At 55.0% G+C, this 23,767-nt stretch overlaps 4 protein-coding genes across 8 annotated transcripts in view; 1 reads left to right on the top strand and 3 right to left on the bottom strand.

Moving 5' to 3' along the window:
• The window catches only part of LOC128147886 (junctional sarcoplasmic reticulum protein 1-like), a 32,665-nt gene extending 31,276 nt beyond the window's left edge, over positions 1-1,389 (bottom strand). The window contains exons 1-2 of the mRNA XM_052801086.1: positions 1,256-1,389; positions 772-982 (exon numbers count right to left, since the gene is read on the bottom strand). The gene's annotated coding sequence lies outside the window, so the exon portion shown is untranslated. The remainder of the gene's footprint in view (positions 1-771; positions 983-1,255) is intronic.
• Positions 1,390-2,734: 1,345 nt separating this feature from the next.
• OAZ1 (ornithine decarboxylase antizyme 1) lies at positions 2,735-7,014 on the top strand. The gene is given in 6 exon segments (XM_052801456.1): positions 2,735-2,938; positions 5,414-5,471; positions 5,473-5,559; positions 5,690-5,862; positions 6,371-6,456; positions 6,585-7,014. Coding segments are annotated over 6 exon segments (651 nt in total). The 5' UTR covers positions 2,735-2,822; the 3' UTR covers positions 6,716-7,014.
• A 2,783-nt stretch (positions 7,015-9,797) lies between these two features.
• PEAK3 (PEAK family member 3) lies at positions 9,798-16,012 on the bottom strand. The gene is made up of 5 exons (XM_052801455.1): positions 15,141-16,012; positions 13,822-14,451; positions 12,867-13,012; positions 11,935-12,596; positions 9,798-11,388 (listed from the first exon to the last, which is right to left on the bottom strand). The coding sequence occupies exons 2-5, from the start codon at positions 13,926-13,928 to the stop codon at positions 10,393-10,395; spliced, it is 1,911 nt and encodes a 636-aa protein (XP_052657415.1). The 5' UTR covers positions 13,929-14,451; positions 15,141-16,012; the 3' UTR covers positions 9,798-10,392.
• Positions 16,013-17,288: 1,276 nt separating this feature from the next.
• LINGO3 (leucine rich repeat and Ig domain containing 3) overlaps positions 17,289-23,767 on the bottom strand; it is a 29,196-nt gene continuing 22,717 nt past the window's right edge. For all 5 annotated transcript variants that reach the window (XM_052801869.1, XM_052801873.1, XM_052801868.1 and 2 more), the window contains one exon: positions 17,289-21,685. In XM_052801869.1, the coding sequence (XP_052657829.1) occupies positions 19,834-21,651 (1,818 nt within the window). In that variant the 5' untranslated portion in view covers positions 21,652-21,685 and the 3' untranslated portion in view covers positions 17,289-19,833. The remainder of the gene's footprint in view (positions 21,686-23,767) is intronic.

The following is a 23,767-nucleotide window of genomic DNA, read 5'->3' as shown; positions in this document are numbered from 1 at the left end:
TGGTAAACCAGTGGTAAAAAAACAGCTGGAGATGGCAACATCTCAAACTGCCTCAGCTGGTAATCCTGAAATCGTGAGTCAGAGGCTTCTCTGTAAAGATTTATGAATCACTGTCACTGCTAAACTGGAAGTCAAGCTATCTCAGCAAAACTGCAGCTGGAACTAATCCCACACGATATTTAACGCACAAAACCAAAACAGGTTGATTGGGCTTTTTGCAGACTACAGAGCACCACAGCGTAACCGAGGTCACTCAACTGTAAAATGGAATGATGGCCCATTGAGATGACAGGTACCCACAGGGCAAAACTGTTTCCAGTGCCACAGTAAAGAGGAAAGCAGCTGCAAAGATGATGTCCCCTGACACAGTGCCATTATAAGGAATTACAGTTGGATTACTACATAAATAACAAATGCCGTTATTAGAAATAATGAAGCCTATCACAAAACACTAAGGCAGTCCATCCATCGACCAGTACGTTCATTCCCCCATCAGGAAAACCGTTCTAAACCAACATACAGAACATGAATTGCTAAATCTTCTCTGACGTGCTTCATTTGGTCCGGATATTCCTGAATTGCAGCTATCCCATTGTTTCAAGTTGGTCTCTGGGTAATGCATTAAACGGCAGTCAGCTTCCCCTCCATAAATCAACAGCCAAATCTAGAGAGCGAGGTGAAAGCAAGCACTAATGTCTCGGTTGTGTTCTGGGAGCTAAGTGCAGATACCTGCAGCAGGAAAAGGATTTTTCTTTCATACCTCTTACTTACCATGACTCCCAGACTAGTCACTGGCTGCTGGCCAGGCTAGGCTTCTCATCTAAGCTGTAGGAGAACAGACAGTGTTTCCTTTTGGCAATGCACTTTGTTCCATCATAGTGAATCAGAGCAGTTTCAGGACACAGAAGGTGGGTGGGGATTTAGACACTTATCCTCGTGCAAAGTGGAACCAATCAATGGACTATCCATGTGCTCAGAGCTCCTGGATGGGAATATTTTAAAGCAAATAAAAATAAGCAAGATAGTAAGAAACCTAAAAAATAAAAAGTGCCCAAATGCAGCTATGGTACCTGAAGGCAATAAAATAGGCATGTCATAGCCTGAGTTCAATGAAGAAAAGAGAAATACAGCCACCTACAATTTTTTCTTAAAAAACCATGATTTTGAAAATCATTACAATGTATCTTTAGTAGTTTTCCTTGGCTCTATAAACACCTTTTTCCACCTAATTTACAAGGCATACCTAACTGCAAACTTGACTCAGCATCATTTAAACCATTATTTTGAGCTTTCTTTCCATATAGGATAGGATCCACTGTTTAGGATGTGCCCTGACTTCTGTGATGTGCTTCTGACTTGGTTTTCAGGCTGAAATGTTCAGAAATGGCCGAGTCAAAGATCTCCTGTCATGGAAATTACAACCTATTTACCTTTTGTACACATTTGCTGCTTTTAAGATGAATTTTGAAGATTGACCCCCACCCCCAATGGGATGAATCTGTTTTCATCAATATTGTCCAAAAGAGAAGTGGGGTGTCTGATTTTCAAATTCGCATCCTTTCCTCCAGACTTTATTCTTGCCGTGGGGCTGCAGAAAGACCCAACTGTGTCCCCAAGCCTCGGCTTTCCAAAATCCTTGCAGGAGATGAAAAGCAGAGCGCTACACGTTACAGGCTGCTTGTTTTGGGGGTGGGGATGCAGACCAACTTCTGCTATGTAAATAACCAGGATTTATTCACTTCCTCATGAAGGTGCAGCACAAAGCCTTTTTCCGTTTAAAAGATTACCACTAACCATTGCCCATTCCCCACACAACCGAAGGTATAAATTACTGCACCGGCCAGCACAACACACAGGCCGGAGGGAAACTGGGAGACGTTGCAATTGGAGCACGGCCACAGCCCAGAACTCGCACCCCAAAACCGGGTCACAACTTCAGCCCGTCCTTTTGGCGACCCCCTCCAGTACTTGGGGAATTTTCTTCTTATTTTTTTAATTCAAGTTTCTCTCAGCATCGAGCCGACAAACGCTTATGCGCGGCAGATCGGAGGAGGACGATGCCCTCCGGGCCCACTGCTCCCCACAGAAGACCCCGCTGCCGCCCCTCTGCTGCCTCCACCAGCGAGCGGGCAGCGCCGGGACTGTAAAGCCCGGCCGTACGGAGACCCCGACCCTCCTTCCCCAGCCGCGGCCCGGGCAGCCCTCGCCGTCCCTCACGCCCACCGGCTCGGCGCGGACAGACGCTCCCCGCCGCCACCGCCGCCGCCGCCGCGCTCCTCCCCCCGCCGGCGCATGCGCCAGGCCGGGCCCGGCCCCACCCCTCCCCCGCAGTTTACCTCAGCCAGTCGGGGGGGGGCGGACGCGGGACTCGAACCGGCGGCTCTAAGGGGAGTGAGAGCTGCGGCGCCGCGCTGAAGCCTCCCGGCCGAACCCAGCCAGACCCCGCCCACCCCCGGCGGGCGTAGCCAATCAGAGACCGCTATTCCCCCCCCCTTCTCCGGCCAGGCGCCCTTCTAGCCAATGCTGAACCCCCTCGCGCTGCCAGCCAATCGAGAAAGAGCTTGCTGTTCCTCCCCCCGCTCTCCCTTCAGCCAATGGGAAGCGAGACTTTCTAAGGGACAATCGGGCCGTTCACCGGACGGGAGCCCTTTCCCGGTCGAGGGCGTGGCCCGCTCCGTGGGGCGTTGCCGAGGCGGGAGGCGTGGCCTGGGAAGGGTATATAAGGACCCGCTGCTGCCGCGCTGCCATTTTGTGTAGCAGTGCCTGGAGAGCGGCCGGCGGGAGGCGGCGGAGGGTTTCGGGGTTCGGACCAGAGCGGCCGGATGGTGAAATCCTCCCTGCAGCGGATACTCAACAGTCACTGCTTCGCTAGAGAGAAAGAGGGGAATAAAAGCACCATCATGCCCGCTGTGCTGAGCCTCAGTACCGGACAGAGCAGGTGAGGGGCCAGGGCCTCCCTCAGCCTTCGCACCGCTGGGCGCTCGCCGCCTCCTCCCTTCCCCTCAGGGCCCGCCCTGATCCTCCTCGTCCTTCGAGCGCCGGTCGCCTCCCCCGTGACCGGGGGGGAGGGGAGGGGTGCTCCGTGGCGGGTGGGGGAGGGGCGGCCCGCGCCGCCGCCTCAGCGCTGCGGCCTGGCCTCCTCCCCCGCAGAAAAAAAAGGGGGGAGGGAAGGGGAGGGAAAAAAAGAAAAAAAAGTTGGTTTTTTTTTTTTTTTAAACGCCCAAGGCGGCGCCTGCCCGCTGTAGCGCCGGTTGCACCGCCCTCCCCCCCCCTCCACTCCCCCCACCCCGGTGTGACTCGCCGCCGTGCCGGGCAACACGTCCCCCCTCCCCGGGTGGGGTGTGTGGGGAGGCTGCCCGCGGCCGCCACCCCCCTGAGTCGCCTCACACACCCAGCCGGCTGCCTCCCGCCATGTGCCACGTTAGCTGCCGTCTGCCTGCAGGGAGAGCTCCCCACCGCATCTCTGGAGTTGTCATAACGGTGGGAGGAAGCCGAGAAGAGTGCACACCGGCCCCTGACGGGAGGCGGCTGCTCCGCCAGCCGCTGCCGAGACAGTGAACGGGCTGAAAGGTGCCCGGAGACAAAAGCCGGGCTGGAGGAAGGGCCTGGAGGTGCCTTCTTCCTACCGGGGGGGGGAAAAAAAAACCCCAAACCAACAATTAGGCAAAGATACCAAAGGATTGAAAGCTGTTATCCCCTTATGTAATCCTCGATATTCTTGAAAACTAATCGAGGATGCTGAGCCTAAAGTAGAACATAAGAGTGTTAGGAGAGCTGTTAGTTTAAAACTCAACCAAAAGATTAAACAATCCCGACAGATGCTGGGAAGAAAATCGGGGTGACTGGTATAGAGTGATGGATGCTTAGGACATCAGTCTGCCTTGTATGAAGGAAGCCATGATTAGACTTCATATGTGGACTGTGAAAAGGGTTTTAGAATTGTTTTAGAAAGCCATTTTTATACTTGTCTGCTGTTTAAAGATTATTTTTTTCCAAGAGGAGTAAGTGCACACAAACATCACTCTAAAATACATTCTCAATTGCAGAGGGTAGGCAACCTTCATTATGCACTGCCTTTCATTGGGTGAAAGGTGAAATTGTATAAAGGATTGCCGATGCACCCTTCTGAACAGGGTGCTTAAAGGCTTATTTGTAAGGGTAATCAGGAATGCATAGTTCTACAATCGTTGTGAGATAAAATAAGTATCTAGTGCTAGTACTAAAGAAAGGTGTGTCTCTTTCAGAGAGCCTAAAATAATGGATTGAACACTAATTTAATTGAGAGCATGCCAGTTTTTTTTTTTAATAAAACTTTGCAGTTGCTGTGCGTTCCAGCATATAATATTTGACCTATATGGCTGTTCAGTGCCTTTCTAATATGGATTATTCATCACAAGTTTCAAGCTCATTAAAAAAATGAAACTCGTATGAACTGTGCAAAATGGTGGATTATTTTGTACATGTTTATTCTGATTTGCAAATGGCTGCTGGCACTCACAGACAGGACGATTGTGAAAATTTCCCCAAGGGCCTCGATTGCTGCATCTGCTGAGATGACGCAACTCAAGAGTGAGCCTGCAGGGTGAAGGATGGTGCAGAGGGAGGGGCCAGTCAGCACAGCGTTTGCTCTTAGTACAGTAGAAGGCTTATTTGGTTAAGCAGGCTTACATGGATGCGGTGGAACTTAGCATGCATACAAGAAATATGTTTCATATCTTAAGAGGATAACATTCTCAACATTAAGAACTGAACTTAGCCGAGCAGTGTAAAATTGCTCTGAAGAATTCAGTAGAAAGCCTTGTAGGTTTTTAAATATTCAGGTGTGGTCTCAGAGTTAAAACTGGTGAATTTGCTTCTGAGCATGGTGAAAGCATTTGAGGTAGTGACATGTGTGAGACTATTTAATGTAATTTTCTGACCTCGAGTCAAGAGCGCTGATGCAAACGTCTAAGGTAATTAGGGCCGTATATCACAAGGAAAATGATCCCTAGCATGCTGGGCTCGTGCTAACTTGTGAGAACAAGGTGGGGGAGAAAATGGGATTTTGAATATGTGATAGCAGAATGGTTCTTCTCTTGAGATCAGGTCAAGCATAACTGCTGCCTTGATACAGAAATACACCTTGCTCACTTCAGCTGAGAGTATTTTCATCTCCAAGTTAGTCTTTTCCTCAAAATACTGCAGTAGTAGCTTTCTGACCCTTACGGATCTGGGTGCAAGGCAGTGTTCCCTTCCCTGGTCTGGAGGTTCCTTTGTCTTGCCACTTGCTTAGGCTGCAGTGGGAGGAGTTCTTTTGGTCTAGGTTTTGGGGTTTTGTTTAGATCTTGCCATCTGATCACTGTTTAAAACCTAGAGTTCACAGGGCCTTGTCTAACACTGCCTGGTTGCCTCTCTAACTGCGATCCCTTTCTAGTTCCAGGGTTCCCTTCAATTGCTGTAGTAACCTGGGTCCGGGGCCTCGGTGGTGCTCCTGATGTCCCTCACCCACCCCTGAAGATCCCAGGTGGGCGAGGGAATAGTCAGAGGGATCACAATCTTTCAGCTAATTTATTTTATTCGGTGAGTATGAATAATAATAAACAGCTTGCGATGGTGAGCTTGAATGCATTTCTTGCCTCAAGCCTATTAATGGGAGTTATCCCTTCCCCAGAATGAATTGGAAATAACTTTGCACGTATTACTACTACAGGATAATCGGCTGAATGTAACAGAAGAACTAACATCTAATAACAGGACAAGAATTCTGAATGTCCAGTCAAGGCTTACAGATGCCAAACACATTAGTTGGAGAGCAGTGCTGAACAACAACAACCTCTATATAGAAATTCCCAGTGGTGCTCTGCCTGAAGGGAGCAAAGACAGGTGGGTAGAATAAAATGCAGCTGCAGTTCAACTTGCCTCTGTCTTGAAGGCCTGTCGGTAGGGTGGTATAACACTTTACTGTTGTTGATGTTTGCTTTCATTGTTCTGAAAGCTGAAGTCTAATCTTGGTGCTTGATGCTGTCTTGTAAGAGGCTGCAAGTAAGTGATCCTGGTTTGAGGGATGCTTCTGCCTGTTTTGTGATTTCAGGCTGTGTTCTCAGGTACTGGGTGGCTACTTTCATCCACTGAAAACACCAGCCTGGTTCTGAGTCTGTCACTGCAGTTCTCCCTTCAGCTGCAACAGAAAAAGCATGTTTTCTGTGTTAACTGAAGATTTCTGCCCTCAAGTTAAACCTAGGGCTCAGAGATCTCCTGTTGGTGTGAGTCTCCAACCACTAGCCTCTTGTGCCTACGAGTTCACATGCAGATTGGCTCACAGGGCCTTGCTAACTATCTCTGAAGGCAGTGCTTGCTCATGTGCATTGAATGCCTTGTATTTGTCTTGCAGTTTTGCAGTTCTTCTAGAGTTTGCTGAAGAACAGCTTCGAGTTGATCATGTGTTCATTTGTTTCCACAAGAACAGAGATGATAGAGGTAGGTGTTAACTCAGAGCACTGTCTCTAGAGATGTGAATGCAGTATTTGAAGTTGGTTTTGGTGGATGCTTTAACTGTTGTACAGTATCAAATAGATGAAACTTGTTTTCTGCTTTCTTTTTTCTAGCTGCATTGCTCCGTACTTTCAGCTTTTTGGGCTTTGAGATTGTGAGACCAGGGCATCCCCTTGTCCCCAAGAGACCAGATGCTTGCTTCATGGCCTACACGTTTGAGAGAGACTCATCAGAAGAAGAATAGATTGCAATGTTTGCCTCTTAGAGCTTTCTTGTTGTCTATAAAGATGATTCTGTAGAAATTTTGTCAACATCTATTACAGTATATATAACTCTGTATGAAACGTTGTGACCAACTGCTCTGGTGGTGAGATGTTGAAAATTTCAGACTCCACATCTTTTTCTGGATTTGTGCGCATGTTGTGGTTGTGCAAATAAATGCTCCCTCCAAATTAGCAGTATATTTCTTGAAGTTTAATATTGTGTTTGTGATACTGAAGTATTTGCTTTAATTCTAAATAAAAATTTATATTTTACTTTTTATTGCTGGTTTAAGCTGTTTAAGACTTGCACTCTGAAGAGATGGCTCTGGAACTGCCCCAACCATTAAAGTTGCAGGTATGGAAAGGCGTTGGTCATTCTTTGCTTGGTTGGAACTCATGGCTATGATCTACCAGGACTTGAAATAATCTAGCAGTCCTGTAAAAGCCTGCTTTTAGTGAACGAATGAGCAAGTTGTCCATTTCCACTGGTAATTAGGATCACTGCATCTCTGCTTGATCAGTGTTTCATAAGACAGTTCAGGGCATGTGTTAGTTGGGAAGTCACAAGTGAAATGCTGAGAAGCACAGCTCATGGCTGGCTTGAGCTTGAAGTGTCTTTGAGTATCAAATATGCAACTTTGATACTTGAAGTCTCAATGTTACCAGTAACAGTGGAGTCTTAATGCTAGTGTGTGTTAAGCATGTGGGATGGCTTGATGAGTACCTTGGCTGTGATCTAGGAAGGCTTGTGGTGCTTCTATAGCTAAATACTGTCATTGAGGCTGGGGAGAGTAATCGTGGTTGAAGTGTAAGGAGAAGGGGCCATTGTGAAGCAGTGCCTGTTGTTGGGGTCCACAGACATCTGTTAGTCTTTAGGATACTGAACAAAAGGCAAAATGGCTGCTTGTGTAGTGCTAGAATTAACAAAACTTGAGCTGAACTTACCAGAGACAAGTCTCCAAAGGGCTGTACTTTAAAGCATTGTATTTCTTTTTTCTTTCAGTACTTAACACTTGCAGCTTTGGAGGCTTGTTTGGCCCTGTTTGAGCTGATTATCTTTTCCTCTATAAAACCTTGTAGCAGTAAATCCCTGGGATGGGCTATTTTACCAGGTTGTTATGGTGTGAGTTGGTGTAAATAGAAGCACGTGATCTTCATGAGTGTGTGCCCTGCCGGGGGCCTGACATCCCCACTGAGCTTGGCTTTAGGAGCTCTGTACATTGTGAAATGTGTGAGGGGGCCTAAGGCTTGCCCCACAGGTCAGCCCTAGGCTGGTGGTGTTCTGGGCTAAGCAGTACTGGCATCGCATGGAATACACCAAAATGTAATCCCTGAAACTCCCTTCTTGGAGATGCAGCAGGGAGCAGATCCCGTAGCGGGATCTGCAGCAGAAAGTAACCCATGGGGCTGTAGCACAGCTGTCGCCTCTGCTTCTGGCTACGCTGCAGTCCAGTGAATGCAAGAGGTCTCCTTCCTGCAGGTCTCTTCCCAATTTTTTTGTGGCCATACAATTGTGTTCTTCCTGTGGGTTTTTTTGGAAAGCTGTGAACTTGCTGTTCTTGGTGGGTCAAAGGCCAGCAAAGAGGGGGTATGACCGGGGAGAGGGTGTTCCTCCTTTACTCAACAGGCTGGCAGAGGTCTGACGTTCATAAGCTGGTTCTCTAGAGAAATTCTTGTTTTTCTCTGCGATGCTGTGCCTGCGCTGCAGCCTGCTTTCCGCAGGGACGTGCGAGAGTGGAGAGGGACGTGGTCCTGCCTCAAAGGCTGTGGTCCCCGGTAGACGTCTTGCTGACCTTGGGTGCTCCAAGCTGCTCCTGGCAGAAGGGGAGCGGGCCACCCAAGGTGGAAACCAGAAACAGAGGTGCAGGGGATGCTCGGAGGTGCTGGCCTGGGGTGGGCCTGTAGGTGCCGGCAGAAGCAGGTTTTGTCTTTGTTTTTCCAGGATCAGATGCCCAAGGTGGTTTTGGGCGAGCTGCTGCCGAGCCGCGGGCTTTACTGCCATCTTGTAGTCATGCAAGATACTACAGGAGGAGGTGGTGGGGACAGCATGGCTGGGGCTCAACCCAGGAAAACACCTCCTGCATGTTTTTGGCCCAAAAGCCCATACTGAAATTTGAACAACATTTCTGTGGACCGGCCGTGCTTGGGCGGTGACTGTGTCAGGGTTTGTGCAGCCGGAGAGCTCGTTTTTTGTCCCCCCTTGCTCGTCCGGCTTCGGTGGGGAGGCTGCGCGGCCGGGTTTGGGTGCTGCTCTGGGAGGGAATGGTCCCCCACTGTGCGTGGAGCCTGGCGCGGAGGGGCTGTGGTCTCGACTGGGTCTTCGGCCCCGCTGCAGCCCCGGTGATGAGGCTGCTGCCTGCCCACGCTCTGCGGGCAGGGCAGGAGGCAGAAACCCACCGACCAGGCGAGCTGGGAGCATGCTGCTCTGTGGTTTCATCTTGGGTGGGGGGGTATGTGTGTGTCACAGCTCCGATTTACTAGGTTGTTTTTTTTTTTTTTTTGAGCTCAGGGGCTCCTAGGAGGAATCCTCCCTGATCCAGCCATGCCATGGACTCTGGTGACTGCCTGGTGTGCCGCTGCACACATCCATGGGCATGCCAGGGCTGCCCCAGCCGTAGCTGCGGGGAAGGCTGGGACGGTCCATCCTGCTGTGTCCACAGTGCATGGAGGCTGCTCTTCCTGCTGTCGGGTGATAGCTGCGAGCGGATTAATAATTACTTAATAATAATTTAAATGACCTAAGCGGGGCCTTGCATGGAGCTTCACTGTGATGGTCTCTTGGCATCCGCATGGGTTTGGGGACCAGGGCGCAGATCCCGTGTGGTGCTGCATGTTTCATATCAAGCGGCAGATGCAACGGCCCTGCCTTGGTGCAGCCAGAGACCGACCCTGCAGCTTTGTCCCTGGGTGCAGCAGCCGTAAACTGACCCGAGCTATTTACTAGACGCCATCGAGGCTGTTCTGGCTAATCACCACTGGGCAGTGAAGTTTGGCTTTGTGTTTCTCTCTGGATACATCACTGGGGTGTGTAATGCTGTCAAAGAAGCACATAAAGGACCAGTATTTAAGAGGCTCAGCTCTGGATTTTATTGAAGCTGTGTGGCTGCTGTATTTCCCCCTTTAAAATGTCATTTATACTTGTGACTATGCCACAAATTGTTTCTAAAAAGAGCAGGCTGTATGAGGTATTGTATTTCTCCTTTGCTAACGGTGCATTAAGGTGAGCTGTAATGTGTGGCTTTGAATTGTTACTTAGAACAGTGAAAGCCTCATGGCCGCAGGAGGGGTCTGAGGGGGTTTTGTGCAAAGTCTAAGCTCCATAAACATTACTCAGGATAATCAGCCACTAAATTGGCGCTTGATCCTGTGGCTTCCATCCAGCCGTCTTTCCTGAGATGCTCCGATAAACTAGATTCACAGTATCTAACAAAAATCGGTCGAGGGTGTAAAAACACATCCTGTGTTGTGGGAGCCACGGGTGGGAGTTTGGTCCCAGCTTCATCATTCATGTGCTGTAGGGGAAGCGGGTTTGGGTTCACAAACAATGTTTTCCCAGCCAGGACCCTTGGGTTCCTTGTGAGCTGGTGGATTTGGCCAGGTCCTCATGGGCTCTTGGCTTCGAGGAGACCTTTTGGGTGGGCTGAACTTCAGCTTGCCTTTAGGGAGTGTAGAGAGCCTGGGTGACTTGGTAGAGCGTGTGTTCGGTGACCTCCTTGAAGTACTGGCAGCACAGCCACTCCTCGAGGCCGGGGCTCCTCACCGCCCCAGCCGAATTCTCCGCAAACTTCAGGAGCAGCAGAGCCCTCTTCACCTCCACCCAGCTCCGGAGCAGGGTGAGGGTTTTCTTGCTCCTGGCAAAGAGCTCCTGGCGAGGCCCCCAGAGCAGGACCTGCAGGATGCTCCTGGCCTGCTCGATGGAGGCCCTCTTGCAGGGATCTCTTTGGAGAAGCAGCATGGCCAGATGCTTGAGTCCCGTGGAATAGATGGACCGGGAAGGGATTTCAGGAAGTCTATTGCTTCTGAACCCCAAGGCGTTCTCCAGAGAGATGTCCACATGCAAGATTTGATAGATCAGCATGCCTACATTCAGCTCATCTGCCACTGGGGAAGGTGGTACAGCAAGCCCCTTGGTCCAGTCCTGCTCTTGGCTGTTAGAACAAGTTCTTCGCTTGTCTTTAACCTTGAAGAAGCTGCTGATGAGCAGCCTTGGAAGGGACAGTCCCAGGGATGCCTCCTTGCCTTGCTGGCTCCGGGGAGGACACGGGCACTGCACCAGCAGCAGATTCTCGGGGCAGAGGTCCCCCTGCCCCACATTCTGCACGTGGAGATGCTCCAGCCCCATGCATACCTGCAAGAGGAGGAGGCAAGCCAGGCGTTCGTAGTGCCCAGGGCTGGTTCTGTGCAAGCCGTGGGATCCCTTCACAAAGCCCGCCAGGGTCTCGTAGGGAACCTCAGGAGAAATGAGGACCTGCAGGACAGGGCGGGTGGCAAGACGGGCTGGGTCCTCTCTGGAAGGTGATTGTTCCCCAGGGCTCCCCGGGAGCACCAGCTCCTGAGGGAGGCGGTCAGTGAAGCGGCCGATCAGGTGCTGGATGCTGCAGTGTGCCCCAAGGGAGCTCTGCACCCCCAGGCTGGTGCAGCACGGCTTGGGGACCTGCAAGGAGAGACAGGGCATGGCCAGCTGCGCCAGGACGGAGCCACGGGGTGCCGCGTCCTGGGCCGGGCCACCAGCCCTGGTCTGACCCACGCACGGTGCTGGGCTCCCCCCCCTGCACCCTCCGAACCTGCCAGAATGGCTTTGAGCGAGAAATGGGAAAGGAGATGGGGGGTGTAACCTCCAGGTGAGCTGCAAAGCTGCTTTGATGGGTCTCATCCTGCACTGCCTGAGGAGCCAGCTCTGCTCCAGCCTCTACATTGCGTCTGCTGGCCCCTCAAGACCACTTGCCAGGGCAACTCTCCCCGTGGTGCCATTCGCCTTGACGTGTCCTTTGGACCCATGGGAGCTGTTGCCAGCAGCGCTGTCTCATTTAGCAAATGCAGAAGTAGGTGCAAAAAGGGGAAGGGCCTGCGTGACGGGGGGGGTCAGTGGAAAGGTCAGTGCTCCCAGTTCATGCTTGCCTGTAGCACCGCAGCCCCCCGTGCTGCAGGAGGCCAGCTGCCTCTGCACCACCCTGGGCATTTTCCCCACTTCCCTTCTTACCTTGGCTGCAACCACCAGCTGGGTTTGCTCAAAAGCAAAGCCCACTCGGAAATACCAGGCGTCCCTGCTTTCGCAGCATGGCTCCCGGTCCAGGATGCTGAGCGCTGCCCAGCTCTTCCCTGCCAGCTCTGCCTCCAGCAGCTGCTGCTGCTCCTCCGGCCCTATGAGCTCCTCCTGGATTCGAGCCGAAAGCCGGGCCAGGGCGGCCGCCTGGCACCCCAACACCACCCCGCACACCCCGGCCGGGCTCTCCAGGAGCTGCAGGAGCTGCCCCAGCTCTCTGTCCGCCGTCCCGAACGTCAGCTCCGCCAGGCTGGGCAATGGGACTTTTTGCAGGCTGCTCCAGGCCACCGATTCCCCCAGGCTTTGGGACTTGGTCAGGGGCTTCTTGGGGCCCCAGGAGGGTCTGTCCCATGGCGGGATGGAGCTGGGAGCCCCCTCCTTGTGTGGTGGGATGCTGTAGAGGATGCTGCTGGCCCATGTCGTGGGGTCGTTGCCCCGATGGTGCTGGGATGGCCCCTGCTCCGGGAGGGACTCCGCTCGCTGGAGCTGTTTTTTTGGCAATGGGGGAGGCAGGGGGTCTTGGTTGGGCTGAGAGGGGGGTCTCCTGGCTCCTTCCCCTCGGCTAGCCTTGCAGGGGACGAGGTGGGCTCGCAGCTCTCCTGGGGAGGGAGGAAGAGACACAGCAGGGCTGAGACTTCCCTGGGAGGGGGGGTGTGGGGGAAGAAAGTGGGAGACGGACTGGGACGGGAGTCCAAGCACGTTGTTATTTGCCCCACTGCATATTTCCAGCCCCAAAGTGATGCCCAACACCAGAGGGGTGATGGACGGGTATCGCGGGAGGAGGACGGGGACAGCGGTGAGGTTCGTGCCCACCGTCTGAGCCGACACCTCGGCGGGCAGGAGGACAGCGGGGTCGGGGCTTCACTCACCCACGTTGCTGTAGATGAGGGCTGAGTCGGGGGGCCGAGGCGGGCAGCCCCCTGGGGTGTTCGGCATGGGGGCAGGCAGTCCAGGAGCACCCAGGTCCAGGCTGCAGCTGCGGGTGCGCAGGCTGCCCCGTGCCTGCATGACAGCCCTGCACGGAGCCAGGAGTCAGTGCTTGCCCCCCCACCCGGGGACGGGGGGGTGTCTGGCTCCTTTTGGGGCCGGCTCAGGGGAAGAATAAGGAGAAAGGGGAAGCGGTGGCTTGGGGAGCCCTGGCTGCATGGTTTTGGGGCAAAAGAGAGGGAGTTTGGTGGCTCAGTGACTCCATCTCCTGCACTGGGGGGGGGTCCTGGGGGTGCTCCCGCTCCCGAGGGGTGGGGGGGTGCCTCGGGGGCTTCACGTGCGCTGGTTCACACCCGCACGGGTGCAGAGGTGGGGATGTACGCAGGGGTTCACGTCTGCCCTGCGGTCCCTGTTGGGTGGCCGCGAGGAGGACACGATGGTGGGAGAGGTGTGGGATAATAGCAGCAAAAGCCTTTAACACCCCCAGCCCAGGTCTGGGGGGGGCAGGACAGGGTGGTCTGGGCGCGGGAAAGGAAAAGCAAAGAGCCCGTAAGGACGAGCGCAGTGGGAAGAAGCCGTCCGCAGCCCCGGCTGGGGTTTCGCTTCCCCATCCTGGCCAGGCTCAGTGCAAACCTGTAGCTCTGACCCTACTGCTGCAAGCAGTACTGAAACCACAGCGGCTTTCTTTAAAAACTCTGGTTTCTGCTGGGGACATCGCTCGCTGTGCAGCTTCAGTCTTTGCCCCTCTTTGGCCCAGCTTGGCCCCCATTACCCCCCCCCCAGGAACCGGGGATTATTGCCCTGCCTCTTGCCAAAGCAAGCATGGGGCTGAAGCAGCCTTGCCGAGGTGCTACTGGGAAGCTCCTTTTTGGGCCCATTTGTAGAGCAGTTTGTTACCTCTGAGTTTTCCCTGGCAGCGGTGGGGGCCTGAGGGGCTCCAACTCCATCTCCCGGCTCGGCAGCGGCTCCCGCTCCCCGTCCCAGGCTCCCCCGGCGCTGGCCATGGCACTGCCGGGAATCGGCCTTGCACAACTCACTGCAACCCCGCTCGCAGGAGGATGTTCTTTCAAAACCTAACTTCTCGCAAGTCTAAAGGAAGCCAGAGGCTTGGCTTCGCTCCCTGGCAGCCCCCGGTGCTGCTCCGGGGCCATGGGCTGCCCACGGAGGCTCTTGTTGCAGCTGCAGTAATTGCATCGCTTTTGGTGCAACCTGTTGCAATGGGTTTGCTTCCCCTGAGCTGCTCGTGGAGGCTTTGCACTCCTCCTCCCGAGCTGCTTTCTGGATGGCAGCTGTATTGAAAGGGGGGATTTCCATGGTAAACCCCGCTGCAAATTAGGTAATTAATTCCCTGCTCTCCAGGTTACTCTAGATGGATTGGCAAGGTGGAATTTTTTTGTTTTCTTCAATGTTTTTTGCTGGGATTTCCTGCAGCCGTTGCACAAGAGGAGCCCAGTGATTAGGAAACACTTTTTTTCCTCCCAGAGCTTTACAGGCACTGATAGAACATGAAGCAACACAACTCAGCTGCTGAAAAGAAAAAAAAAAACAAAAACAAAACAAAACTCCCCCCATCGGTGTCTGTTCCCTCTAGGATGAAGTTGTTTTTTAACACACTAAACCCCAAATATTTTAATATATCTCCTCCCTTCTATTCAGTCTTTGAACTAATTAGTAAATAACTCACAGCAATTGGTCTGGGTGGGTGAGCACCTCTGCCAAGAGCTGTGGGAAGCCACCTTCAGGGAATTCTCCTGGGAGCACTGAGGCTGGGGCTGAGCAGGCTTTGGGGGACATGGATTTGCATGAAGCAAGTGGAAACACCCACTGTATTTTCACCATTTGTGCTGGACTTTGTGCAATCCCGGAGGCGGCGCGGGCACCCGTGGGACCGGACACCTCTCCAGGGCTTTGGGTGGCCGGTTTGGGGCTCGGTGGGTGCTCATAAGCCTGCAGCCACCCGCTGCGAGGAGACTACCCTCCTCGGCGGTTTCCTCGCTGTGTATTTTGCAATCCGTATTTCCTAGCCAACACCAAGCAAGCCAGTAGGTTTGTGTCTGTTGGCCCGCGGCGCTTGCCGAGGGCTGTTTCTGCGGTGCCGAGGCCATATGCTAGAGCTGATAAAAATACATGTTGGGTTTGAGTCATGTTTGAATCCGGCACTAGCTTGGGGAGGATGTGCAAGACTTTGGGAGATGATAACCTGCACTGGTACCCACACGGTCCTTCCCACGCTGCTGCCTGCTTTGCCGCTGGAGCTGCTCATCCCTGCGCCCCAGCCGGCCTGCAGCCCATCTCTGCCCAGCAGTGAGCTTTGGCTTTGTGGTGGTCCCTCAACACATCATCTAGGGCTATAATGCTGTAAAAATAAAGAATATAAATGGAGCATTTAAGATTCAGCAGGATCCTGGGCTTATTGATGGTGTTCAGCAACAGGGTCAGTGGATGTATGTCCCTCACCCCAGTAAGTCATTTATGTTAATGACTGTACTACAAACTGTTTTAAGCAACAGTAAATCTATTATTAGAAGCATCAATATTTTTCCCTAATGAGTAATGTTAACTTCAAGCTACACCAGAGACCATCAGGAATAAAAGTACAGAATTAATGCAATGAATGTGGCCCTACCAAGCTAGAGAGAGGTGGCACGAGCCTGGAGGAGCCCCACAGTGGGGTAGGCAGGAATTGCCTTTTGCAGAAATATTAGCTGCAAATTTCCTGATGCCTCCTATTATAATAGAGACAATGCCACATTTAAAAGCAACTCAAGCCCTTAAAAAGGACTGTGATTTTATATTGCTAAGCCCTGCAGGACTAGTAAGCAAATGCTAATTTGCTCCTCCAAGCCACAAGTCACCCCTGAATCCATCGGTGGGTTCCTCTGCCAGGCTGATAAAGCAGCTGCAGGACACTGATGGCAATTGCAGTCTCTGGTCCAGGGGGTGCCAAGCCCTTTGCCCCCCCTCCCCGAGCTATGCAGGGGTGGGATTTGGGGAACTGATGCAGGGAAGTTTTACTTAGCTGAAATCTTTTTAATTTGTAAGGAAATTGGTTTCTCTTCCCAGCGGGAGATATGATCTTTAAAGGCACCCGCTGGAAAATTGCATTTTTCTAATTGGCTTTATTTTTTCGGTGTGGGGGGTGTGTGGGGTTTTTTTTTTCTTCCCCCCCCCCAACTTTATTCTCAATACATCACTGCTGTGGGGATGCACTGTGCCCAGCTCAGGGCAGGTCGGAGCGATACCTGTGGCACTGTCTGTGTGGGCACAGCGGGCACCAAAACCACCTGAGCCGGTTTCTCAGCAGCTTCGGTCCTGGCAACTTTCATCCCCCAAAAGCTGCCAAAGGAGCGGGTGGGCTCAGCCCTGGCTCCCACGGGTGTCCCCGAGGCCGTGATGGACCCAGTCCCTTCGGCACAGGCACGAGCTGTAACCCCGACCCTTAACCTCCCGGCTGCTCTTGTGCCATGCAATAATTTTTTTCATGCAGGAAACGAGAGAAAAAACCCCGATTTCCTCTTTTACTTTCCTGACAGCTCTTGCCCCCGCTACGGGGGCTGCAGGAGGCCCACGGTGCTGACAGCACCCTGCTTATTTTGCAACCAGAGCCACCCTCCTTCGTGCCAGTGAGGCGGGTGCTGGGAGCCCCCCCGGGTTCCCCGGGGAATTTTGGGGTGCAGAGGCTGGGAAGCAGCCCAGGGCCCTTTTCTCCAGCAGATGGAGTCATTGCTTTGCTTCTACCACCCCACAGGCTCCCAGTCCCATGCTGGGAAAGCTGGGACTGGGGGTTGGCATGGGGGCAGGCCAGCCACTGAACCTGGAAGGAGGGAAATGGGGGGGTTTCAGGGAGGTGTAGCAGCCCCTTTGCTGGGGACACAAGGACAGATGGTCCCCAGCCAGCTGGGGACACTGGGCTGGCCGAGCATCTCATGGGGATGGTGATGGCAGCTCGGCCAAGGGCAGGGATGGCCTTGCATGGGGCCAGGGTGTCCCCTGGGGCTGGCGGGACGGGAAAGGGGACCGAGAGGGTCACTTCAGTCTTCCTTAGAAGATGGACAACCCCCCCCCCACCCCGTGCCACTGGCTCCTGCCCCTTGACCCTACTGCAGTGCCCCTCCGTGCCTCAGTTTCCCCAACCACAGAGCTGCGGCACAGTGCCCAGTTTTCCAGTCTTATCATCAGAGGGGTTTGGCTGTGCGCGTGTACGTGCCCGTGTGTGCACACTCTTGTGTCTATGTGAATTCTTTTAACGCTCCCCCAACCCTGATTTCCCTGCAAGCAGGAGGTGAGGTGCTGGCTTTGCACCCTTCAGCTTAACTGCATCCTTATAAACACTCTATTAATAATTAATAATAGATTAATAGCAGTTAACACATGCGCATTAATCATTTATTAGTTATTAATATGGACTTCAGTACCCTCTGAAAGTTGGTTTAGCGTTGTTTATTAAGGGTTTTGTGGGGCTGATGGTGGTGATGACCAGCTGACAGGCTGCAAATCCCAGCAGAACTCGGGGAGGTTAACGTCTGCCTGAACCCCGGGACTCCCTTGGGCTTGCACCAGGCTGGAGCAGGTCTGGAGAGCACAAAGGCACGAATCCTGCACATGGATCCTGCAAGCAGCTCTGACTGCCCTTTCCGGGTCCTATCCAGCTCCATGCTTGCACTCAGCCCTGCTCAGGCTTTGTCCACTGATTTTGGCTTTTCTTATTTGAGGCACATGGAGAAGAAAAGGGGGAAAAAAACCAAACAAGCCACAAAAGTCCCCCCCTTTTTTTTTTTTCTCCCCCCCCCCCCGCAAACACATTTCACATGCTCGTTACATATAAAACTGTGCCGGGTCTCCACTGCCCAAACTTGCCTTTGCTCCTGGCTGCAAGGGTCCGTGCCCGACCCCCTCCCCACCCCTCCCACCCTCCCCCAGGTAAAAAAAAACCCAGACACCGAACAAGGGCGTGCGGGTGAGGCCGGTGGGACCCCGGTACGACACGGCATGCACGGCTCGGGGAGCGAGGGGGCACCGGGCATGCGAAGGGGCAGTGGGCAACGGCCAGCCCCACGGCAGGGGATGGATGGGGAGAGATGGGCAGCATCCCGCCCCAGGTCGGGGGCCGGATCCTGGCAGTGACCGGCTGCAGCCCAGGCAGGCGGGAGCAGCCCGGGGAGCACCTTGGAGAGGAGGGCTGGGTGCTGAGCCCCCCCCAGCTCCTTCCCCCCTCTTCCCCCTTGGGGCTCAGCGGGCGGCTGGGAGGCACCCAGCACCCATGGGTGCGAGAGCAGGATGGTGGTAGCGGGACGGGGTGCAGGGGACGACCCGAGCAGCCGCTCTCACTTGTGCTCTGATGCAGAAAAGCTCAGGGGGAGGGGGGGGCACAGCCCCGACCCCTCGGGAGCTCCTGCCGCCGGTGCAGCTCCGAAGACCCAGGGATGCCTGGCAGGAGATGGGCAGCTGCCTTCTCCAGCTCCGTGCCCAGCCTGACCGCCGCCGGCTGGAGAAGGGACATCCAGGTCGGGGGGGACGTGCCCACAGGAATGGGGACAGAGGTGGGAACTGCGGCAACCCCCGAGGGTGGACATGGGAGGAGAAGAAAGAGGAGGAGGAAGCGATGGGCTCCCTGGCCCATCATGGTCTCATCCAGGCTCTTCCCTTCCAGCTGAGCCAGATCTGCTCCTTCTCCCACCCAAAAACCTACGCCCCCTGAGCCGAAGCCAGCGCTGCCCCAGGCAGGGGTGGGAGGCGAAGCCGGGAACCGTCCCCGCAGCAGCAGGGAGCGGAGCCCGGGGACACCGACCCACGGTCCTCAGCGCTGGAGGGTGCAGGATCCCAGTGATGCGATGGAGGTGCCAGCTGGAACCTTCTGCCGGTGTTTGCTTTTGCCATCAGTTCCCAAGCTGCTTGTTCCAAGCCTTTCCTCTTCTTTCCTGGGTTGTATGGCCTCCCTGCAAAGGACGAGCCAGCTCCTGCTCTCCTGCAGACTTCAACTTTGCAAGCCAAAGAAAATAGACCCAAAAGTGCCTTTTGCACCTGTATGAATCCTGACCCCACACCCCTTCATTCCCGCCACTTGCCAGTGGCTTGGGCCGATGCAAAGATGGGGCCTTGCATCGCCCTGGCGCTGCTCCTCCTGATGTTAATGACCTTGGCCTTATTTTGCCTTTTTTTCCCTTTTTTTTCTTGCTGACATCTCCTCAGAGCCCGGCCTTGGGTGGGTTATTATTGCTTGTGCAGGAGCGTCCCCGGGCTCCTGCGTTTGCAGATGCCACGTCTTAAATCTGCCGGTAGGAAGCTCTCAAGGCACGGCTGTGCCCAGGGAGGGTCTGGCTTTGCCAAGGGGTTGGGGGAGACTCCCAGCTTGGCACAACCTGCCCTGATGCCCCAGTCCCGCATCGCCCCGGAAGACTTTTCTCTTGGAAATTCATTAAAAAAAAAAATTTGTTGGACCAAAAAAAACCCCAACGACCAGAAAAGAGAAGAACAATAAACAACCACCAGGAAAGTTTTCCGGAGAGTCTCTTAAAAAAAAAGGTAAAGGGGGGAAAAAAAAGAAAGCAGTTGTTTTTCCCAGGCCCAAACGCTGCTGACCTCTTGGCTAGAGAAATGCATAGTTGGTAGCAAATATGTCGGCTACATTGGGAGCCCCTGGAGCCGGGATGGCCCCTGAGCCATTGCACCCCGAGGGCTCACTGCAGGGCCGGGACAGCCGGGGTCATCGCGCCCCGACCCTGAGGTCCATGCAGTTCCGACTCTGCTGGCCCGCGGTGCCTCCGGCACGTCTCCGGCCGCATCCCAGCACAGCGAAGTCCTGCCGCCAGCCCCAGAATGTCGCTGGTGCTCCCACCCCCCCCCAGCCCCATCCCACCGCGGCCGTGCCCGGGGCCAGGCAGCAGACAACAGTTCTTCTCTGGGAGAGGCTCAGATCATCTTCATGTTGAACTTCCTGGCTCCTCCTTGGCCGGTGGTGGTGGTGGGACCGTCCACCTTGCGGAAGGAGTACTCCACCGAGAAGTTGTTCTTGTGCTGTCCCCGGCCCCGGCTCCAGACGAAGAGGAGGAGGAAGCAGAAGAGCACCACACCCAGGAAGGTGATGCAGCCCATGGCCGTGGAGACCAGGATGGTCTTGAGGTCCAACGTAAACTTCAAGAAGACTTGCGTGTCGTTGTGGGAGGTGTCGTTGAACTCGCTGAGGTACAAAGTTCGGTTCGCGTAGTGGGAGCCGTCGGCTGGCCGCCCCTTGACCGTCAGGGTGGCGAAGTAGGTGTCGTTGCCTCCCGCGTTGCTGGCGATGCAGATGTAGGTGCCGCTGTCCTGCACCTGGGCGAAGCGGATCTCCAGGGTGCCCCCGGGCAGCACGGTCGCCCGCCCCGTGCTGCGGGTGGTGATCATGCGGTGCTGGGGGGACACCCAGGCGATGGAGGGGTCCGGCTCCCCGTCCGCCCGGCAAAGGAAGGACACAGACTGCCCTTCCCGGGCCGTCACGTGCTGCAGCTTCCGATCCCTTATCTTGGGCTTCTGGCAGGTGAAGTACTCGAAGAGCACGGAGTCCGGGAAGTCGCGCAGGGCATTGCCCTGGATTTCGGGCGGCGAGGAGCACATGGGCTGCTGCCCGTCAAAGTTGAGCGTTTTCCGTCGCTGGAGGATCCAGAGGAGGCGGCAGTCGCAGGCCAGGGGGTTCCTGTCCACCCGCAGCGTCTCCAGCGTGTTGACGGAGTGGAAGGTGCTCTCCTCCAGCGTGGAGAGAAAGTTGCTGGAGAGGTTGAGCAGCCGGATTTGTCTCAGGCCAGAGAAAGCCTGCGGCTCCACGGACACCAAGAGAGCGCCCACGATGTGGAGCTCCTGGAGCCGGATGAGGTCTTTAAAGGAGCCCTTGAGCACAGTGCTAATGGGGTTGTAGGACAGGTTCAGGTAGCGGAGGTACACCAGGTTCCTCAAGGCAGCGGCGGGAACGGCTGTGATGTTGGTGTAGGTGATGGAGAGCGAGGTGAGGTTCAGGCCCTGGAAGCTGGTGGGGGAGACGTCTTCCAGCAGCGGCCAGTTGTCGATCTCCAGCTGCAGGAGGTTGTAGAGCTTCTTGAAGTTTTGGTCCTCCAGCGCCGAGATGCTGAGGTGCCGGAGCCGCAGCACCTCCAGGTTCTGGAGGTAGGAGAGCGACTCGGCCGAGATGGAGGTCAGGTTGCACTTCTCAATGGTCAGCTGCTCCAGGCCGAGCAGCCCCGAGAAGGCCCGTTGGGAGATGTACACCAAGTCGTTATCGCCCACCTCCAGGCTCTTCAGGTTTCGCAAATCCTGGAACATGTAGTCCAGCAGGATGACGAGTTTGTTCTCGCTGATGTCCAGGAGGGTGAGGTTGGTTAGCTTGGTGAAGACCCCCGGGGGGATGAGCTTAAGCTGGTTCCCCCGCAGCCGCAAGGTCTGCAGGTTGAACAGGTTGCTGAAGGCGCCCGGCTCCACATTGGAGATGATGTTCTCGCTGAAATCCAGCTCCTCCAGCAGTGGGTATGGGGAGAGGTCCCCCGGGTTCAGGCAGCGGATACGGTTCTTGTTGAGCTCCAGAATCTTGGTTTCGGTGGGGATGCCCTCGGGGATGGTGGTGAGCCGCTTGCGGTGACACACCACCGACTTGATCTGCGGGGCACACTCGCAGCGGGCAGGGCAGGCTGCCACCCGCGGGGGGCTCAGGAGGACCAGGTGGAGGACCAGGACCGGGAGCCAACATGTCATTGTGTAGAGCATGGTCTTATGGACTCACTACCATTCTCCCATATGCCTGGAAGGGAGAGAGAGAGATGCGGAGTCAGCGGCGAGCCAGGGGGGAGGCTAACAAAGTCCTACTCAGCCCCAGATCACCCGTCTGTGGGCTGAGGCTGGAAAACGCTCCCCAAATCATGGCTCATGGTGCTGATAAGGTCCCAGCCCCGCCAGGAAACCCTCCGAATCCCTTTCTCAGCCCCTAACGTGTGACCCGGTGACTGTGCCCTATGCAAACCTGGGCTAAACAAGCCTCACTGCCTGCATGCACCATTAGGAGAGCAGGGAAACTGAGGCAGGGGGAGATATTTGCGAAAGGAGACACAGCTGCAGACCCACATCTCAGCCTCTGCCTTCCTGCTGGCTCACACCCACTCCACACCGCTGACAGTGCACACACAGGCGTAGGGAATGGTGAATGCAAGTGTCCCAGGGTAACGGGGGACACAGACCCCCCCCAGGGCAGTGTAGGAGCAAAGAGATGCAGCCAGAGGCCTTGCAAACTCATGACACAGGTGGGACACCACATCCCCTCTGCTCCCTGTGCAGTTGCTGTGAGGTTTCATCCAGCAGCACAAATCCTTCCCAGGCCCTGGGCTCGGTGAGGTCCCGCAGGACAGGGAACACTCGGCACTGCACGTAGGGACCGGTCCTCCCTTCCCCATCCCCAGCGTCACCCTCTCGGAGTGCAGATTAAGGCAGCTGCGGGAACAATCTTCGCAGATGAGGGATTAACGCCGACCTTGTGTGGCGCGGTGCCCCGGCTGCCCTCCTTTCCAGGGATTAGCACTTTGCCGCCACTTTCCCTTTTCTCTGGTCCCCCTTCCCTGCTCCCTGTCCCTTTCTGTGCCCCAAATCTGCCGGGGTGCCACCATGCCTGGAAACGCACCTCCCAGCGCTGGTGCAAACTCCTCAGCCACCTTTCCCTAACGAAGCACTGTCATTAACCTAATTAAGTGGCAGAGCTGCTCAGTCAGTGCTGCAGGGTGTTTCTGGGCCCAGCGAAGGAACGCAGGCAATTTGGGGGGTACCGAGAGCAGACCCAGCTCCTCCAGCCACCCCTGCGGAGGTGCAGCGAGCGGGGCAGGTCTCAACCCTGTGCTGGGGGCAAAAGGCCCAAAGAGAAAACATCCCAAATGAGCCGACTGATGTGACCTGAAGTGGTTCAACATCTCCTGGGGTTCGGTCCTCACCTCGGGTCCCCAAAGCAGTGTGGGGGCGAGAGCCTGGGCAGAGCATCACAACCTGTGCCACAGCAGGGTGCCCACCAAAGCAATGCGGGAGCACCAACCTGGCATGCCTACCTCCACGGGAAGATGCCCACCATGTCCCGGCAGCCCCCTCTTCCTCTTCCTCCTCCTCCTCTTCCACCTCCAACTCTTCCACCTCCTCGCTGCCAGGATTTATTTGCTTTGTGCCTTCCCAGGTGTCTCCTGGCCACCGCACCTCATGGGCAGGAGGCAGGAGCATCCCTCTCCCCATCTGCTCTCTATCAACAGCATTTATCCGCGCTCTGGCTGCCCTCGCCGTGCCAGCCCTGCTTCTCATGCGAAACCTGCCTGTCCATGGGACATCTCCGTTTGCACAGACTCAGTCCCCTGCCTTCACTGTTTTCCAAATTTTCAACAGCCCAGCATGCCCATACTGATGGTTTGAAGGGGCAGAGGGGCACCGACCCCTCCAGCACAGGGGGCCATGATCCATCACCCTCATAGCACTGCGACAAACTGGTGAGAGCACTGGGACAAACTGGTGTGCGGTACCTGAGGAGCAGCCAGGCTGGCTCCAGCCCTTCTGCCCTTGGGGAAGCCCAAGCCGTGGCTCTGGGAGCGCTGGACCTTGCTTCAGGGTTTTTTTGCCCAAGCCCCGCAGGCACACTCCCTTCTGTCCCTCTGGGTGTGTTGGGGACCCCAGATGCGGCCGCCGGAGCCCAGCAGGACATGGGGAGAGGGGACGGGAGGATGCGACGTTTGCGGCTTCTCAAGCCTGTCGCGGCACTGCTGCATGTTCAAGCCCATCTCGGTGCCGCCGCATGTCCTCGTTGCCCAAAAGCTTCTGAAAAGGCCAAACTTAAGGTGGCTGGTGCTTGGTTTAGGGGATG

This window comes from Harpia harpyja, chromosome 11, assembly GCF_026419915.1.
Source record: "Harpia harpyja isolate bHarHar1 chromosome 11, bHarHar1 primary haplotype, whole genome shotgun sequence".
Classification (NCBI taxonomy): Eukaryota; Metazoa; Chordata; class Aves; order Accipitriformes; family Accipitridae; genus Harpia; species Harpia harpyja.
This window is presented reverse-complemented; position numbering and strand designations above follow the sequence as displayed.